Source organism: Camarhynchus parvulus, chromosome 1, assembly GCF_901933205.1.
Source record: "Camarhynchus parvulus chromosome 1, STF_HiC, whole genome shotgun sequence".
Taxonomy (NCBI): domain Eukaryota; kingdom Metazoa; phylum Chordata; class Aves; order Passeriformes; family Thraupidae; genus Camarhynchus; species Camarhynchus parvulus.
The window spans coordinates 33,346,693-33,366,656 of NC_044571.1; the positions used below are offsets into that span (position 1 = coordinate 33,346,693).

At 41.0% G+C, this 19,964-nt stretch overlaps 2 protein-coding genes across 4 annotated transcripts in view; one reads left to right on the forward strand and one right to left on the reverse strand.

Annotated features, from left to right (window-relative positions):
• Positions 1-2,061: 2,061 nt before the first annotated feature.
• Positions 2,062-15,010, forward strand: NIPA2 (NIPA magnesium transporter 2). The gene is made up of 8 exons (XM_030956674.1): positions 2,062-2,269; positions 5,347-5,403; positions 9,137-9,200; positions 9,562-9,777; positions 11,489-11,545; positions 12,333-12,423; positions 12,955-13,115; positions 14,056-15,010. The coding sequence occupies exons 4-8, from the start codon at positions 9,639-9,641 to the stop codon at positions 14,691-14,693; spliced, it is 1,086 nt and encodes a 361-aa protein (XP_030812534.1). The 5' UTR covers positions 2,062-2,269; positions 5,347-5,403; positions 9,137-9,200; positions 9,562-9,638; the 3' UTR covers positions 14,694-15,010.
• A 2,565-nt stretch (positions 15,011-17,575) lies between these two features.
• CYFIP1 (cytoplasmic FMR1 interacting protein 1) overlaps positions 17,576-19,964 on the reverse strand; it is a 76,639-nt gene continuing 74,250 nt past the window's right edge. For 2 of the 3 annotated variants that reach the window (XM_030962194.1, XM_030962027.1), the window contains exons 29-31: positions 19,641-19,879; positions 18,626-18,773; positions 17,576-18,169 (exon numbers count right to left, since the gene is read on the reverse strand). In XM_030962194.1, coding sequence (XP_030818054.1) covers positions 18,005-18,169; positions 18,626-18,773; positions 19,641-19,879 — 552 coding nt within the window. In that variant the 3' untranslated portion in view covers positions 17,576-18,004. The remainder of the gene's footprint in view (positions 18,170-18,625; positions 18,774-19,640; positions 19,880-19,964) is intronic. The other variant, XM_030962114.1, reaches the window with a different exon arrangement.

The window sequence follows — 19,964 nt, forward strand, 5'->3', positions numbered from 1 at the left end:
TGCTGTTGTAAATTACTCTGAGATAGTTTGAGTACTTTCCGTTACTGAGCACAACCCCTGGCTTTGAAATAAATATTTATTGCGCCAAATTTTGTGCCAAAAGCAAAGCATTGAATTTGTACTTTGAACAGTTGCATGTATGTTAAGCAGAACTAGCAGCTGAAAAACACAAGAGAGGGGATTAACAGAACAACTGAAGTTCCACAAATGTCTAAACTGCTTAGAGATTAATATTAGAGTGAATATTTTCAGATATTTATTCATTATTGTTTTAGCTTGGTTGAGAGGTGTTTTTGAAGGGAGGAGAGCAGAGGGAGACAAGAGTGGAAGGGGAAGGCTAAATTGACTTGCTTCAGACATTACTCTTAACTCAGGAATATGTACACATACACATTATCAGCATTTGGCATGATCACAGGCACATGAAGTTCTTTAGTTCCTTTAAGCTTTGAACCTAGCTATCAGTACTTAGTTTCTTCTGTTTATACTATACTGGTTTAATCTTTTAATCCATTGTAGAAATCGTTTTCACCAGCTGTTAACTTTTTCAAAGACTTCACGGTTTTGATATCTTTTGGCAAAAGACAGAAAAGCTAGTGTCTTACTGTGTCAGTACATAGGTAATTACTGTAAATTGCTTAGCAACTTTTTTTATCTTAAAGTATATTTTTATATATACACACACATATAACACTATTTTGTAACTGCAATGTTCATGTCAAGAATACTAGATTAGTTTTATATTGGGGAATGGAATGTTGCCTTAGAGAATAAAATAGGCCTAACATTTATCCATGTGCTTTGGGTGGTGTGGAAATGTAATTTTTGTGTCAGAGCAAGGGGCCATTTTTAATGAGATATAACACAGTGGGTAACGTGATGAGAAGTGGCTTTGTCATGGGTATCCCACAAGGGAAAGCCAAGACTGGTTTTATTTCCATGTCTTTCCAGGTGTTGCAAAAATGAAGCAGCTGCTTATGCAGACTGGGATAATGTCAACACAAATCCTGAGAAGACTAAAAAAGTAGGAACTGCTGTCACTAAGGGATGTGACAAAACTGTCTTGAGTTTAAAGAGCTGCATCTTCCATGTGCAGATACCACAGGTATTTTGGCAGTGTTGGTTGTTCAGACTTAATGTTACAAGGCAGCTGCGTAAAGCATACTCAGAGATAGTCATGAAGAAACCAAAGAACCCTCTGAGCCTGATGCTTGTTATGACTTTCAAAGACTCCTTGTGTGTGAGGACAAATATTTTTCTAACTGCATTTATCCATTTACTTTGTATGAGATTAAAGCAGTTTGGGTAAAGCAGTGCTGAGAGTGGATTAAATTGATTCATTAACCATTCCCTTTACCTGGCCCAGTAAAATGTCTCTCCCTTATGGCAGACAGCTTGTGTTTATTTCAGCCTGCAAAAGAGAAGGCTTCGGGGTGACCTAATGGCAGCCTTCCAATACCTGAAGGAAACTTACAGGAAAGATGGGGCAAAATTATTTATGTAGTGACAGTGCAGGAGGGAATGGTAACAAAATGACAGAAGGTATGTTTTAGATTAGATATTAGGAAAAATTCCATACAGCGAGGGTGAAGAGGAGCTGGAACAGGTTGCCCAGAGAAGTTGTGGATGTCTCATCTCTGGAAGTGGTAAAGGCCAGGCTGGATGGGGCTTTGAGCGAGCTGGTCTAGTCGAAGGTTCCCAGTCCACGGCAGGGTGGGTTGAAACTGGATGATCTTCAAGGTCCCCTTCCGACCCAAACCATTCTGTGACTTTACGATTTTCTGAGAGTGTAAAATCCGCGCAGCGCGGATGCTGGCAGGGGCGGGTGGCGGCAGTGACCTGCCCAGGCTGCAGGGCGGCCGCAGCGAGCCCGGCGGGAGTGCCGGAACTCAGCCGGCCCGGGGAAGGGGGCGCTGCGGGAAGGGCAATGTGACCCGCGGCGGGCGGGGCTCGGGCCGGGGATCGCCGCCGGCCCGGGGAAGGCGGTGCTGCGGGAAGGGCAATGTGACCCGCGGCGGGCGGGGCTCGGGCCGGGCCGCGCCCCTTCCGGCGGCCGCTGCCGGAACCGCGGAGCGGAGGGGGCGGGCGGGCCCGGGACGCCGTCTCGCTTCGCCTTGCGCTGCCGGTCCCTCCCGCCCCGTCCCGTCCCCTCATGGCGCTGGAGCGGACGGGCACCGGCCCCTCCCGCCGCCCGCTCCGGCCTCCCCCGCCCCCGTCTCCTCTTGGTTCGCCGCTCCCGGCGGGCATGTGAGCGGGGCCGTGAGCGCAGGTAACGGCGGGGAGAGGCGGGAGGAGCCCGCGGGGCGGGGGGAGGCGGCGCTCCTTCCCCGCGGAGCGCTCGGCGCAGGGCCCTCGGTGAGAGCCGGGCGGGCCGGGGGCGCGGGGCTCCGGGCCTTGAGCCTGGCTGTACGTGCCCAAGGGTGGTTTCTCCGTAGTGGGAAATTTGTGCTTTGGTCTGAGAGGGCCGAGGTTAAAAGCTGTAAGTCGGGCTGTTTGCGGGGCTCTCCCACCGAGCAGGGGTATCCCGGTACAGTGTGCTGGCTCTGCCCGTGCTCCGGAGCCGCTGTGCCCCGTGCTGGAGTGCGTGTGGTTAACCAGGGAGGTAAATGGTTTGTCGTCGGTTTGGTCCAGGGTTGAGTTATCCCAGGTCGAGTCTTGTGCAGGCTGCTTCCAGAGCACCTTCAGAACTTCAGAGCCCTGGTGCATCATTTTGACGCGGAAGAAAGTAGTCGTAGCTTTGCATTGTAGTTCGTTGTAGTCTTAAGCTGACGTGGGGAGGTTTAGATTGGACATTAGGAGGAATTTCTTCATAGGCAGGGTGGTGAGATGTTGGAGTGGTTGATCAGGGAGGTACCTGGTGGAGTCACTGTCCTCGGAGCTGTGTAAGAAAAGACTGGACATGGTACTTAGGTCTGTTGACATAGTGGTGGTTGGGTTATGGGTGTGACTCTGTCTGACATGTCTTTTCCAGCCTAGTTGATTCTGTGATTCAGAGTGAAGATTTTTGTTCATTCATACACTGTGAAGATATTGCCTGGATCTAAGTCCTTCATCCATGTTTTTCCCCCGTTTTTCCCCGTTTTCAAGCAGTCAGCTTTCTCTATTTCACTACAATGTCTTTAACATTGTTTGTGCTGAAAACGTGATAAATGTAAATCACTGTGGTTCTATCTTAATGCCTTTGATGTGCCTTGTATACAGTTTGGGTTTTTCCCCCTGGAAGGTAACAGCTTCATCAATAGAAAATTATTCCGTAAGATTTCGTTGGTATCATTGTATTTAGAATTCAGTGTCACACTAGTTCTGCTTTTGTTAAAGTACTTCATTCTGATGATAAAATCCTGGCAAAACAAGAAAGCAGGTTATAACAGGTTGTCAGTCGTGTCAAAAGAGTAGCTGTGATTAATGTGTGGATTGGACTTTACCTTCCTGGATTATCTTAAATTTGAAACTGCCCATATAAAATACCAAAGGTGGAACGTCAGTGACCCTGTGCTGGTTATTCCCCCCACAAGAGTGGAACTCATGTGCCAGGTATAGCAGAGATGAGGCAAGTCTTATCTTGAGTCTATTTTGATAGCTTTCCCTGAAAACAGTCAATGCAGTATCAGTTACAAAGCACTGCCTGTAGTTTGTATTCAGTTAATGAATAACACTGTTATAGTGAAGATACTTTTTAGCTTTATGTGAAAGTGCTTTAATTCAAGGTCAATTTTTTATAGAATAACTACAAGTAGCACATGCAGAGAATAAGTTTTTAATGTGGATTTTTTTTGTTTCCTCCTGGTTTCATAAGATGAAGTGCTTGTTGCTTTTGCTTTATAAATAGAAATCTGCTGTAAAGTATTAATTTTCCCCATAGTTTATCTAAACCTTTTAAAATAGACAACTGTAGGATAGTTAAGGTATGTTTTGCTTTCTGAGCATGTGATAGTGCCTCTAACATTATATATATGCATATATATAACATAAGTATGATTGTAGCTTGCCTATGTGTAATATGTAAATAATTGTGTGTATAAGTTTAGGCAGTCTTTAACTTTGGCATAGCTGGAAAACTGTATCCTGTATTGGGGCAAATGTGCAGTACAAAATTGAACAGATTGTTTCCTAAACAGTGCATATAAAATCCGTAGGTACTGTGTTTTGATTCCTAAACAGTGCATACAGACTCTGTAGGTACTGTGTGCATCCATCTTGGCCTTTTAAAGGTGCACATGACTAAGGTTTGAACTCTTTTATCCTAATACTGTCTTGTGTCTGTCCTTCAATGTTCTCTCTGTACCTCTGTTTAAAAGATATGTTTGTGAGTGGAATGAACATGACTGAGGAAGGCTTGGATTTAATAATTAGGTATATTTGGGAGGTATATTTAGTAATCTTACTAAGAACATTTCTGTGTTGATACTCCCCACTGCCCCAGCATTCTGTGTATCCAAAGGAGGGCTGCAAAGGTGGTGAGGGGGTAGAGGGGAAGCTCTATAAGGGGCAGCTGAGGCCACTTGGTCTGTTCAGCCTGGAGAAGAGGAGGCTGAGAGGAGACCTCATCAGGGTCTGCAGCTTCCTGATGAGGGGAAGCAGAGGGGTGGGCACTGCTGTCTTCTCTCTGGTGACCAGTGACAGGACCCAAGGGAATGGGCTGAAGCTGTGTCAGGGAAGGTTTGGGTTGGATATTAGGAAAATGATCCTCACCCAGAGGGTGGTTGGCACTGGAACAGCTCCCCAGGGCAGTGGTCACAGCACCAAGCCTGACAGAGTTTAAACCTGTGTGTGTTCAGGCACACGGTGAGTTTCTTGGGGCTGTCCTGTGCAGGGCCAGGAGCTGGACTTGATGATCCTTGTGGGTTCCTTTCAGCTCGGCATATTCTGTGATTCTATATAAACATCCTCTGAAAATTCATCATATCAAAGCCAATAATTAAAACTTGATATTAGTTATCTTGCAATAAAAATGCCTTAGCACTTCAGTTACAGAATGAAACGGAAAGAATTAGAAAAGTATTTCAGTTCAACTTTAATGTGGTACCTTCCAAAAGATAACTTAGATCACAGATTAGTTTCTTTGATTTGTGAAGTGAAAAACAAAAGGATGAAATAACTATGGCTTCAAGCAAGCTGTATCTAAGGAAGACCAAATCTAAAATCACACTGATTTGTTATTCAAAACATTGTGATATTCAAATATTCAAAATGTTCTGAAACAAAAATCCTCTTCCTTTTTGAAGCATAAATTGGACATGGTCTTGCGTGTCATGCATGAAAATTAAATTGTCTTGAATAAAGGACATAATTTTTTTGCCAAATTCTTAACATGCCAATTAATGCTATTTTTGACTTCTGTTTTAGAAACCTAACTTCAAAATACTTAAGAAGTGAATGCCTCTGGATTTCTGAACAAAATTGGTATGTATAATGAGCAGTCTGCAGGCTCATCACCAAACATTTGGATTTCTGTTTTGTTTGGGAATGTTTGTTTCATGTAGTTTTATGCTTGTGGAAAGGAAGAAGGGAACACATAATAGCCAACATGACAGTAATAGTCAATGTGTATTTGTTAAAGCAACTTGTTGATTTAGCCTCCTTTTCTTCCCTGACAAGCTTTATGGCTAGAAGGGCATTAAATAGGTGCTTAATTCCAATGTTGGAAACATAAAACTTAAGCAGAATTGACAGTAAAATACTATCGAACGGTTCAAAAGATGCAGAGTGGTTGTACCTAGAGTATTATTGTCTTGTCAAAGCAGGCTTTTGTTCAAAAATCTTCCATCATGTCTGAATCTTTGGCTGTTTAATGTTATTGATCTGGCTCAAAAGACAGAGAAATAATCAGTAACATTGGGCAAGGAAGGATTGCCAGTGTGTAACCTTGGTTGAATGTTTTCAGGAAACATTTCTAAAAAAATAGATGTTTTTTAATAGGAGTAAATGGAAGATATTACACCCAGGCCAGGAGTAATTTGCTATACAAGTGCAGAAGGTTATACCAATAGAGAAGTTGAAAATTACTCAACAGTAGGTGACTGCAAAAAAAGGGATAAAAAACCCACCTGGTTTGGATGTTTAAAAAGAAATACAGTCTACCACTTCGTGCAGAAGTGATAATAAGCTGAAGTACTATATACAGCTTTGGAAATTGCACTTAAAAAAAGCTTTTGGGAAAGGACCCAGAGGGTGGCACAGCAGGAGACACCTGCAGGGTAATGTTGATATGTGGATTCAAAGATAAAGGGACTTGTATCTTTTTCCAGCAGTGCGATTTGGTAGTAAAAGTGAAGATGATCAGATAATGAGAGTTCCTAAAGCCATCAAAGCATGGCTGCCACGTTTGTGAAGTTTCCTTTACAAGAATTTTGTGGGAGAAGCTTGGCTGACTTATCTATAATGAGGAGCAGCAGTGAATTATGTAGTAGATGGCAGAGGGCTGAAGTAAATGGCCTGTTTAAGGTCTTTTTTTTTGCTTAATGGCATCATCCTGATCATAGCTGAAAAGAGCAGGTTTTAAAAAAGATTCTTGAATTTAAATAATGTAGTGTATATTTAGATTATTTCTTGTAAGTCTTTTATTAACTCTAGAGGGCTTGTGGCCAAGTAAGCAAAGTTGGAACAATGCACCATGTCTGCCTTTCCCAGCTCTTATTATTGCTTCCATACAATGTACAGCTTGTGGAAGTGATACTAATTTTCTTTGGCTGGTAACTCCCATATTCTTACTCATGCTTATCTGCTTTTAAATGTAAAATATTCTTCTCATTACACCACTTTTAATGTTTCTGAATATTTAGAGAGGTCACTTGCTGCAATAAATGTAACATCTTTGAGGCACTGTGTTTGTGCTGCTTTTGAGAGAAAACTACTTCTGAGCTAAGAGGCAAAGAACTGTTACTCTGTGTTTTAGACCAGAGAGTCTGTATCTTGCTAGCATTTATGATACATTTTGTTACATCTTGAAAATAAGCAAAAAAACTTTGTGGCTAATCTGGATTTGTTTATCTCCCACAGTTTTTTTTTTCACATTCCAAGTTTCTCCATGGATCTGTGTCTGAAAACGTTCAAACCCAGTTCCCTGTATGATCTGTCATTGCACTTTTGCACACTGAGAATTATGACACCAGCAGATCACAGGCAATTCATTAATGAGAAGCTCTTGGAGGCATGGTGGATGTTGTAGCTTCTGTGAATAGGAGAGTCTCAGCCCTTCTTTACTTCTCTGAAGTAAAGCAGAAACAGGAAACTAATATGCCTCCATGACACTGCTGGTCTTGAGTGGATGAAGTGTTCTATGTGTTAAAATCAGCTGTGAACTTGATTAGAGAGCCTTTGCAGCACTGCACAACTGCCAGCTTTATTTAACTCCTACATTTTCTGGCTTTTCTCTGTTTATAATCTAATAGTGGCCCTGGCTGCTGGAATGCAACAGCTTTGGCATGTCCCAAGGCAGAAACCTGAGAGGCGTTATTTATTCCAAAACCTGCTCATTTCATGGCATTTTCTCATGCCCATAGATAATTTTTCTTGATTACATTTATAAGCATGCATTAGTTCTTCTTTTAGTAAGTCTTAGGGTTAGAATTAAAGTCCTGATTTCCTAAATTGTAAACCTTCCAGTGCCTGGTACTGCTTTGACTTTCCACATGTCAGTTCTGCACATGCAAATTATATCTGCTGTATACGGAGGGAACCAGATCTCTTCAGAGGGAAGCTGGGTCCACCATGGCTGTGTGACATGTGTCTGCAACTGTAGACATCTGAATAAACCTTAGGTGGAAATAAGACAGTCCAGCCAGAGCAGAAATGGGACTGGCTATGTCTGTGAGGACATAAATTTGATGGGAAGAGCTAGCAGTAATTTATCTGAATTTGTGTAATTTAAGTGATTGAGATTTGAGTTGTTTACGAGGTTAACAAAGTGGTTGACAGGGCACTTCAGCATATCTGGGACATGGGGGAAAGTAGAAATACTAGTTTTGAAGTGTAGCATCCTCTTCAAGTCTAAATTCATAAAATTACCTGTGAGCACACAAGGTTCTTCATTCTTCTGCAATCTAATTTTTCCTCTGCTGCAAAGAAAAGCAGCCTGTGCTTTTCCCTTGTTTCTGGAATGCAGTGGGTGGAAAGTGTCAGGATGGGACTAACTGATGCTCTTTTCCTCTGTCAGTGTAGGTGAAGATATGCAAGCCAGGGAGAGAAGAAAAGAAAAAAAAAAGTGGCTTTGCCAGTATGGAGAGTTCTCTTTTAGTAAAAAGCTACACCAGTAAAAATAATCCAATTAATAATATAGCTAAAGTAGCAACTGTTGAAAAAACTGGTAAAGCATAAAGCTTAGCGAAACCAGCCCCTCCTCCCCCAGGTGATGCTGTACCACTGTCACATTTTGCACCAGCTGGAGTTGGAAGAACATTCTTAGCTCGATTACCTGAACAGAGTGCCTTACACCTGCTACAACAGATGGTGCAGAGAACAGCCACAAAAGTCTTATGTCTTTTCCTTGCATTAAAAAACTTCTTCAAGGGACTGAAAATCCTGTTTGAATTTAAAACCAGGATGATATTCTATGCAGTTAGTGAAGTGGCTGGGTTTGGTCTGTCTCAAGCACTGATGGTTTTGTTTGTTAGGTGGTTTTATGTCATGCAAGAATCTAGTTTATTTTTAAAAGTTTATAGAGAGTGAAAGCACTCTCCTGTACATAATTTACTTAGTTTCTTCTACAAAATAAGATACTAAAAATTTCTGTGCAAGGATTAAGGGAAGTGGATTTGAGAATTTTGAGCTGTGGCTCATGCAGCATTTTGAGTAGTGCGACGTTGATTGCTTATTGTTTTCACAGCCTAACTGGATGCAAGTTAGAGGATCTGTGCTCAGTTTTAATGCTAACCTACCAGTAACTCTCTCTTAGGTTTTCCTAGAGGTATAACAAATTAATCAAAGTTGAAAGCATAAAAATACAGGGAAAAGTAATATTGAAAGGTGCTTCATACAAGTATGGGAAACTGTGTAAAATAATTTAACGAAAGACTTATTTCTTGCCAGATTTTCCCGTTAAAGAGTAATTGCATGTGAGTGCATGTGAGGTTTGTTTGTTTTATGAAAATGGCTGTATGATTTAACATCCTTCTAATGCTGTCTTTCATTTTTCTAGGGAGTTTATATGGAAGAAATGCTGCTGCGACTGTTCTCAAACTCTATTACAGACTGATTTCAATGTAAGTCATTTTTTGGTCAGTGTTATGGTGTGCCAGACACAGATTTGCATACTCAATGAAAAGAAAAATAAATTACGTATTTGTAAAATTTCCCTGAAGTTTCTCAAAGAATTTTTGTTTGTTTGGGTTTCAGTTTTTATATGCCAGGTCAGAAATGGTTCCTTCTCTATGTTCAGGCTTGGTAGTTACTCATCCTTAGTGCAAGCTTATACATGCTTCAGATTGCTTTTTTTTGTTAACCACTCCTTGCAGAAGCCACTTGCAGGAGAACCTGTTGAGGTTTGAGGTGTTGAGGATTTTCCTATACAGCACCTTTTTCTGCCAGCTTAATTCTAATGCGATTATTTTGCTCGTGTTTCAGTATTGCATCATTTTTTGTTGAGTATCAGAAGTTCTGCTCCTCGTTGATCAATGTGACAGTGTTCAGTAGTTTACGAGATGAGCCAAACTCGTGGGAAGTATGACTTCTGTATTGGTCTGGTGTTGGCTATGAGTTCCAGCATTTTCATTGGAGGAAGTTTCATCCTGAAGAAGAAAGGTCTCCTCCGGTTAGCCAGGAAAGGCTCCATGAGAGCAGGTAAATACATACATCTTTTATCTTAGATTTTACTGTTTAGATTTTGCTGTTTAACAGAAGATTGCTTCTGTTTATTAGTTCATCAAACTAATGATCTTGTTTTGACTTTCTTGGGGTTTTGTTACATGTGTATGAAACTTAAAACAGAGCTGGTGTGTTTTTTCTCTGGTGTCAGATACCCTTAACTCTGTCTGTGACACATGCTATTTAATGCATATGTAATGCCCTCTGGGGACACTTGTCAAAGGATTCCTTTGTATGTCAGTTAAGTCTAAATTGTAATTGCAAATTGCAAGCAGCACTCTTAACTATGTCTGTGCTCCTGAATGAGTGAATTTAAGAGAGTTTTAACCATGTTTGGGTGTCAGAAGATTGTTTTAGAAAACCAAAAGTTGCGTGTAGTAACTGAGTGGTGATGAGTGGTGATGAGCACCTGAAGGGTTCATACTGGAAGCAATGCTATTAAATATCCTCATCAGTGAGACAGACTGAGTGTGCTGGCAGTGGGGCTGTGGAACACACTGAGCTGAGGGGGGCACTTGATGCTCTAGAATGAAGTGGCATCCAGAGGGACCTGGATGGGCTTGTGGAGTGGGTCTGTGCAAACCTCATGAGGCTCAACAAGAACCAGAGCAAGGTGCTGCACCTGGGTCAGGCCAAGCTCCAGTATCAACACAGGCTGGGGGATGGACAGATGGAGAGCAGCCCTGGCCAGAAGGGCTTGGACAGGCTGCTACATGGGAGGCTGGATGTGACCCAGCAATGTGCACTCACAGCCCAGAAAGCCAAGCCAAATCAAGTGTGACCAGCGGGGCAAGGGAGGGGATTCTGCCCCTCTGCTCTGCTCTGGTGAGACCCCACCTGCAGTGCTGCATCCAGCTCTGGGGTCCCCAGCATAGGAAGGACATGGACCTGTTGGAGCAAGTCCAGAGAAGGGCCATGAGAATGATCAAAGGGACAGAACACTTCTGAGGATAGGCTGACAGAGTTGGGATTGTTACACTTAGAGAACAAAAGGGTCTTGGGACACCTTATAGCACCTTCCAGTACCTAAAGGGGAACAGAGAGTACCTAAAAAGGACAGAGAGATGAGATTTGGTTTTGGATTTGTTTTTGGTTTGGTTTTGACCAGGGCCTGTATTGACAGGACAAGGGGTAATGGTTTTAAGTTGAAAGAAGATAAATTTAGGTAGGATAGTTGCAGCATCCTCAGATGATTCAGAAGGTTGACTCTGAATATTTTTATTCAGTACCTGTCATCTTTGCTTCTAAAAGATGGTTGATCTTGAGATACATAATTCATGCACCCTAGTTTGGAATGAGAAAATGTGATCCTTGCACATGTAATCAACCACATATAAACCATGTACAATTTCTGCAGAGCAGCAGTCTTAGTAAGAGACACATAACTTGGCTTTTCATGTAATTTCAGTGATTTGAAAGAGCCCTGTTTCTCAGGGTAATGCAGATATAATCATCAGTGCCATTTCTAACACAAAAGAAATAAAATAACTGGTTGTAGGAGGCACAGGCACATCAGAACCTGAAGATGCTTTGATTTCAACCCTTTTACCTAGAGAGCCTAGGTATCAAAGGACTGCTCATGTCTTGAAGGGCATAGGTTGCAAAAATTGTTTTATGTCATGGCAGTGTTATAAGTGACAGGGTGTCAATGTTTTTAGTGGAATAGCCAACGTTCTTTCAATTTTAGGTCAAGGTGGTCATGCATACCTTAAGGAATGGCTGTGGTGGGCTGGACTTCTTTCAAGTAAGTATCAAAAATTATTCATCTAAGCATCAAAAATACAATCTACATTATATAATTTTAATAAATAACTATGCCACAGATGGCAGCATGGTTACAAAAAAGGGAAAGAGATTGCGTTTCTGCAATACATGCTAATGTTACCGGGTAATTTGATGGATGCAGTTCAGATTTTAATGTAACTTCTCTCACACCAGAAGCTCTTCCTTTAATATAACTGCCCTCTTTGTTCAGTGGAACTAGGCAGACATTGGTTTTATATGTCTTTGCTACCCATTTGCATACCCATTTTTGTCTTAGCAGAGAAGTGCTTAGATGTATAGGATTTCTTGAATGGAAGCATATTTTGGGATTATGCCTGTTTTCTTAATTCTTTTCATTGCTTGAACTCTCAACTTATTGTCTGTATTCAGGTAACTGGCTTACTGTATGTACTGTGCTATATCCCATTATTGCAGATTTCTCCATGCAGAACTTAATGAGTCAAGCTGGCAGGCTGGGGAGCTACAGCACAGACACTAAAATAAAACACCTTCTGATTTGGTAGAATTAATTCTAATACCTGTTGTATGTAGTTCCACAGCCTGCTTTTAAAATTTAATAGCGAGGATGAGGGGCAGGGTTGTGGTCTGCTAGTACTGTTAGCTGAATGTTGTCATTAGAATTTTGCATTGTTCCCTTGCTGCATGTTTGTGTCTACGTGAACACTGTGGGCACTTACTTGCCCTGATCAGAGGTTTGTTGCATGAGGCAGCCTAACTCCTGGGTTTTAATTGCTGTTCCTCTGCAGTGGGAGCTGGCGAAGTAGCGAACTTTGCTGCCTATGCTTTTGCACCTGCTACGTTAGTGACTCCTCTGGGAGCTCTCAGTGTTCTTGTAAGGTAAGAAGCACTAACAGAAAGCAGAGTGACTTGAGACAGAAAAGTAAATTATTTCTTTAGAGATATGTCACTGAACTATGCTGTAATAAACACACTCTTCACAATAGAGTGCTTATAAACATCAGGAGTATCTTTTAAGTTTCTCCAAATACGTAGTGGCTATGATATAAAGGGGTTCTAGCAATGCATGTCTGGAAAAAGCTATTGTCTTCTGCATTTCAAAACCATGATGATCACAGCAGCGCAGTATTTTCATTCCTAGGTGAGGATTTTTGTCTTTGTAAGATTGTTTTCGCAAGTTCTTGGATATAGCATTTTTTTGGCAGGCAACATAAAAAAGGGGTTATGGGCAGAGATGCCAAATACTAACAGGTAGTTCTGTCCACAGCAAGTATCTCAAGATAGAAAATAGCTATTTTTAAGCTGCAGATTGTGTATGCAAGTGACCTGTACAGACAAAACAACCTGTAACTTGATGAGCAAATGAATGTTACTAATCCCATGTTTGTTGGTGCCTTTTTTATTTCTTAGTGCCATTCTGTCATCCTTCTTTTTAAATGAAAAACTTAATTTACACGGAAAAATAGGATGTTTGTTAAGTATACTGGGATCAACTGTGATGGTAATTCATGCTCCACAAGAGGAAGAAGTAGAAACTTTGGATGAAATGTCCCACAAACTAGGTGATCCAGGTAAGAAAAATACTGGCTTGAGCTGTACACAGTGCATAATTTCTTCATTTTATAGTTTCATTACTGCTGCTTTCAAGTTCCAGGAAGATGGCCTGTGTCTGCTTCATGTAGACATGTCCAAATGAAGTAGATTTGAATTCTGTAACATAATTCCATAGGGAGCTTTGCATGATGGCAAGATGAAATTGTCTGGCCTTGAATAAAGTACCTTGATGGCAGCCACTGACATGACAGTTTAAACAAATGCAGCAACACAGGTGGATAAGCAAAGTTTCTATAAATTTTGATTGATGTGCCATCTCTAAGCCCAACTTTGAGCTGTCCTTGAGATAAAAAGGTAGGCGTTTTGGTGTCTGCTGAGAGGTAAAGTCTTACAGATGAGCTGCTATGCCTATGTGGAAGATGAGGCACTCACAAATGCACGTCTGCAAAATACTGTTTATACAAAGGCAATTCTCATCTTAAACATGAGGAAACAGCACAGAGATTAAAAAGTTGTTCTTAAGGAATGACCTAATCATTGGAAACCTGCTGATGAATACAGCCACCTGCCAAAATCTATCATCTCCTGAAAAAGACTCAATTCAGACGCAGGCCTGTGTCCAGTGGCATCTGTACCTCAGAGTTTGGGTGTAAGGCAGTTTAGCAATCTAATCCTGTAGTAGTCTTCCCAATAGACTGGTAAGGGTAATACAGCATGCCTGAGGTACAGCCTTTGTTTTGGCTTGCTCACTTTGAAATCATCTAAACTGTGATGCTGGAGGAATAGTGAGAAACATCCTGAACACTTCTGTTTAAGCTGAGTCAGTCCCACTGTTTGTGAGTGTTTTCCCTGGCCCCTAAGATAAATACTCCTGCTTCTGATAAATAGAGTCCATAAGTAACAAGTGTGTCCATTAGTGTCTATAAATAACAAGGTTTTTTTTTCCTCCAACCACAGGTTTTGTTGTGTTCGCAACGCTCGTTGTCATTGTGTCTTTAATTCTAATCTGTGTGGTGGGACCTCGCCATGGACAGACCAACATTCTCGTGTACATAACCATTTGCTCTGTAATTGGAGCCTTATCAGTCTCCTGTGTCAAAGGTCTGGGCATTGCTATAAAGGAACTTTTTGCAGGAAAACCAGTGCTGAAACATCCATTGTCTTGGATTCTGCTGCTAAGCCTTACTGTCTGTGTGAGCACGCAGATCAACTATTTGAACAGGGCTCTGGATATATTCAACACTTCAATAGTGACTCCAATATATTATGTAATCTTCACAACATCTGTTTTAACTTGTTCTGCCATCCTCTTCAAGGAATGGCAACACATGGCGGCTGATGACATTATTGGCACCTTCAGTGGCTTCCTGACTATTATTGTGGGGATCTTTTTATTGCATGCCTTCAAAGATGTTAACTTCACCCTAGCAAACCTGCCCCTCTCTCTGCGGAAGGATGACAGAGCAGCCAATGGCACTTTGCTGAGCACATATGACAGCTTTAATGATGATGAAGAAAGTTCTGCCTGCCTAGGTGAAATGCAATCCACTGAGAGTCTCTCAGCCAGAAGAAACGGAAGCCTGTCAGCCTTCTGAAAATATCTACGTGTTACTTATGAAAAGAACAATTCTGTAACCCTGGATTTTTTTTTCCTGCTGTGAAATGTCTGAGCTTGTCTGGAAAGTCATGTACTTTTTAACAGTATGTGTAGACAATCGTTGATTTTTGAGTTTGATTTGTTTGGATAAAGAACACTGAAATGTTTTTTATTTGCCTTACTTTTACTTTAAAAAGTACTAAAATGACCTCAGACCACAATTGGTTTTGTTGCTTAAGTTATGTGTAAATACTTTCATTTCATTCGTCTGTTTTTAAGATGTATTGCACTAATTACAATTTTATCAAAAATAAATGGCTTTATTTCTGCATTGGTGGTAAAAAGGTTGCAGCAAACCTGAATCCTTTGTACTTGTGCCCTGACTGACCATGGAGTGACTGTAACCATATTGAAACAGGAGCTGCAGCAACTACTCCTGTCCTAGTTTGTAAAAGAGAAAAGGGAAGGGTACAACCAAGCACGACTGATCCTTTGGAAATAATGGTTAGGTAAAGCTGTATGCAAAACTTGCAGGATTTGCATCAAAAAACCCCAACTTTACCAAATCAGAGTAACAGTCTGGCAGAAACAGGAAGGCAGGAGCTTGTGTTCTGAGTGGATAGGTAAGATGGTAGCTCCTGCTATGACAGTTTATGCAGAAGGAAGGATCTCAATCATTACTAGTAGCCAGAGAAGCTGCTTCCTCTTCTGTAACAGAGGTCAGGTTCTGTCTGTGCTGCACCACACCGCCCTGGCTCTGCAGAGCTGTTCTGTGTTCCTGATGTTACAGCCTGAACTCACAGAATTGCTGTTTTGTTTGCTGCAACCCTGAGATTTTCAAAAAGAACCAAAATAATGAAACATTAATGACCTTGCTTCAAAACAAAGCGGGGGGGGGGAAGGGTGAGGCAGATAGGTGGTAATTCACTTTACTAAAACCAGAAAATAAAAATTAGGGAAGAAGGTTTTATAACAATTTTCTACTATGCATGTGAAAGTTGGAAATACCTGGGACAGAGACTAATAGTTACTGCTCGATGTTGTCTGGTTTAGTGCTTATTGTTTAAGAGAAATTATGATTTTTCCTAGGACAGAAAAACCCCAAGTTACCACCTGTGAAAAAAAATTCTGCTGCTTTCCTTTCTTATGTGTCATAATACACAGGAGAGGGGGAAGGTGTCAGACAAGAAAAACGTTTTTGCTAAGAATAATTGGAAATGAAAAAGTTACACCTTTTGTACACCTTGCTGCATTTTTCCTTTTAGGTAGGAAAGGCTATACTAGGCAAAGAATATTTAGCTCCTATCAAGTCTATAATTCTTTTTGAAAAATAATAAAAATTTCCATTATAAAAATGGGAAATAAACATCTCCTAGGACTAATGTCTGAATTGTCTTAAACTTTTTTCCCCTCAGTGATCATAAAATATGTATTTAATAGCAGTTTTAGGATGTTAAGGGACCAATTCTCTTACTGCTGGAAGTTAACTGGTAAGAATTAGAAATTATTCACATCATGATTAGTTATTTTTAAATAGTTCTTAAACAAAATCAGGCTTTATTAATTAACCATTTCTGCACCGGTGCTGAGCCAAAATCTCAGGTGTATGAGACATCCTTAAACCAATGATGATGTCAGCAAATTAGGAAAGTTGTTCATTTGCTTAACTGGAAGCACAGGGAAGCATCTGGATGACCAAAAGTGTTCTGTGAACTAAAAGACTGTTTTTTTAAAGAAAATCATCTGTAAAGCACCTTGTAAAAGAAATCCTGCAACAAGCTGGTGTAACAAAGCACAAGTGCTTCTGACTTGTGTCTCCCACGGGCAGGCTTGTGTGCACTCATCAGAACAGACACCACTCCAGAATGGCAGCTCTCAAGCACAGATGTCCTAGGGAAACTTGTGATTGTGGAAACTTGCTGATAGATTGCCTGGAAAATCTCCATCCTGTTTTGCTGAGGAAATTTCAGTTAATTTCTTTCCTAAAACTAGAGACTCTGCCACTGCAATACCTACGTGTTCCTCACTTCCTGTGTACCTCTTCTGTCAGATGCTCATTTCTACCCACTATTGGAGTCAATTCCATGGCTGTGAAGCACCTGGAAAGAGCTGAGCAGGAGAAAAGATGTGTTGTAACCTAGCCATGAACTACTAAGAGGGAAGGAAGAAAAGCAGGTTTTCAAAGGGATGCATTCTTGGTTTCACACTATAGGTTAGAAACACTGACCAAGGAACATCTCCACAAATCCATATCCTGCATAAAACATGTAATTATCTGTCTGGGTCTGTTTTGGCCATCTTAACATCTTTGTTAGGGCTGATCCCAAAGCCAGTTGACAGGATCTTGGAGTAAGCAAGCAGGAGTTACTACTTTTGGCTGAAGGGTTTGTGTTAAAATTCAACTTCTATAGTTGCAAAGTTTTACAATTTTACTGATGCAGTGTTTGCATTATACAGCAGGTATAATTTAACAAATACTTTCCATAATAAATAATGATTAACATCGTTAGAGTTTATGTACTGGGATAGAATACACCTGCTCACTGTAGTCAAGATTCTTGTAAACAAGAATTCTTCATCACTTGTAACATGTTTGGGTACACAGGTATGTATTGCAAACCAAAATATAAACTGTGTTAGAAGAGCTCATTAGGAAAAAGTAAACAGTCCCCATTCTAATCAATCAAACTTCCACCTTTTAAAAAGATTAGACTCTATAAATCACCTTCGTGCTAAATAACTTTGAAACAAACACTTTAAATAACCTTCATTTCCATAATTACTGATCTCTGAGAAAAGATTTGCAAAGAGGAAAAAGGGTCAACTGACTAGAAAATTATTCACAAAGCACCAGCAGAGTTTGTTTTGTTGTTTTTTCTCTTTTTTTTTTAATAAAGGCAAATTAAGCAATTAAGGCTCTAATACAAACAATTATGCATTGATTTCTAAAAATTTTTTCTACAGAACCGTTTTTTACCCTCCACAGCCATTATTTCTATAGCTTCAGGGGAAAATTATACCAGTCCAGTCTAAAATGGTCACCTCAGACAGGAATGCAAAGAGGTTTCAAAAATCTTACAGGCTTTTAATCAAAGTGTATAAAATTTTAGTCTAGAAAAATAAGTATGGATTGTATACAGTTACTGTGCTTGGAGACTGGAAAGAACAATGTGCCACTCAAATGGCACAGGCATACTGAAAAATGCAGATGAGAGTATTCTTCAAAACTGTTGGTGTGGGTTTTGTTTCTTGCTTTGTTTCTCACACTTTTAGCCTAAAGAGGTGCAAGAAGTATTGTTAGGTGAGAATCTAGTTGCTGGCAAGGGACTGATGAATTGGTGGCTGGAAGCAGCGCACGTGTTCCACAGGTGTGCTCTCTCCATCGCCGGACTTCAAATACTTGTCCAAAATAGCAATTATTTCATCATTCAGAATCTGGAACTTGCGAATTCTCTCAACCATTTTCTTCAAAGGCTGCAAACATCAAATGAACAGATACAGGAATTAGCTCTGGATATGAAAAGCCTTAGCCAGTAAACCAGCCAATGCTGTTAGCTCATCTCTCCCAGCAATGTTACAAATGTTTCCCTCGCACTGCTAAGCCAGTGGAAATACAAGGTGTATTTTGGTTTTTGACAGTGCTGCTTTGGGTGCAGAGAAGCTCAATTTAGAGCAGCCTTGTCATTTTGAGAATGAGCATATATAGGATGGAAGGCATTAAGAAAATCTCATATATTTGTGACATCGGAATTCTGCTTGACCAGTCTTCCAACTCCAGCCTTAATCTTTTGTTTCTGAAAATCCTGGTGCCCTCATTTTCAGCAATTCGTTCTAAAAAAAAGGATTGCCACATCTATGCTGCATCTGAATACAAACAGCTCTGAGTTGCTGTCTTTATTACTAAAGCAAATGCAGATGTTTTCAACTCACCACATTCTTGATAACCTCATCTTTGCCATCGTGTTTTTGGACTTTCAACAGGTGGTAGCAGAAATCCAACACGTCAAAGCGCCGCTGCTGTCCCAAAAGCACGATGATCATACATCCAGCCCAGTGCAAGCCATCCCCAAAGCACTGCCTGGAATAGGAAACGCCACAGAGCAGGTTTCAACTACATCTTCAAAACACAGTCACAGCAAACACTCAGTAATCAGCCACTTCACTAAATAATGAATACGTTAGACATTCCTCTAGAAAGCAAAAGCTCTGGTATATTGGAGATATCACAAGCAATTCAAATAGATGCTTAATAAAAAAACAGAACTCCCCCTCCTCCTTGAATTTCACGTAACAGAGTTACTCCAAAAACATTTACTCCCCATTAGACTCCTGCAGCATTACATTTCATTTTCAGTGGAAACAATGCTTGCAAAGAAAAAAAGTGGGAATTCAACACCACTCTGCTCCTTTAGGCTGCAGGCATGAAAGGAAGTAAATGTCCTATGCCATTTTCTAATTGCCCAGTAAAGAGCATGTTACATCTCAAGAATTTTTCAAAAGTGTATTCTCAAAAGCAACAAAACCAAGAAAAAATAACAGTTCCTGGTTAATTCGTGTTAATCATGTGAAATTCCAAGTGGTCATTCCTGCTCTTAAATTCAAAGAAATAATTGTTAAAGTTAGATGCACAAATATTCTGCTACTTTATTTAAGCTGGGTGTCTGTGGGGGCACTACCCCTATTGAAAGACATGTGCTAGGGCCCATTTGTCACAGGATCATTCACTATACACTGGCAATACTTAAAATAGAGGGTTATTTTCACTACAGATAACAATAGCATCTGTGTTCGTGGCTGATGAGCCCCTCATGGTGATGGCAGCACTTCTCCCTGGTTGTGCCCTCAGCTCCTGCAGGCAGGCACACAAACGCCCCCGCTCCAGCCCCGCTGCCACAACAGCACAAGCCGAGCACTGTTGCCCACAGGGGCAGCTGGCAGCACGTACTCCACAGTGAACTCGTGCGTTCCCACGGGGATGCAGTAGACGAACTGCATTGCGCTCCAGAGGCGATGGAATTCCACACACTCATCCACGTGCATCACCCCGTTGCTGGGCAGGGGCCCGCGCCAGATGGGATCATCAAGGAAGGAGCGGATCCGCGTCAGGATGACCTCAAACATGGACAGGCCGCAGCACAGGCGTTCTTTGGTCAGCAAGTCCCCTTCCCTTGCAATTGCTATTTGCTGAAGTGCAGAGAAACAAAGGGTAAAATCCTGGTAAAAGCCACTTCACCACAAAATTTTATTTTAAAAAATAAATACAATACAT

What these genes read in the sequence shown, in the direction of transcription:
- NIPA2 (XM_030956674.1), top strand. Translation starts at nt 9,639, where the DNA reads ATGAGCCAAACTCGTGGGAAGTATGACTTCTGTATTGGTCTGGTGTTG. An exon ending in GAAAGGCTCCATGAGAGCAG is followed by an intron (nt 9,778 to 11,488) that starts GTAAATACATAC and finishes TTTCAATTTTAG; the next exon opens with GTCAAGGTGGTCATGCATAC. An exon ending in GCTCTCAGTGTTCTTGTAAG is followed by an intron (nt 12,424 to 12,954) that starts GTAAGAAGCACT and finishes TTTATTTCTTAG; the next exon opens with TGCCATTCTGTCATCCTTCT.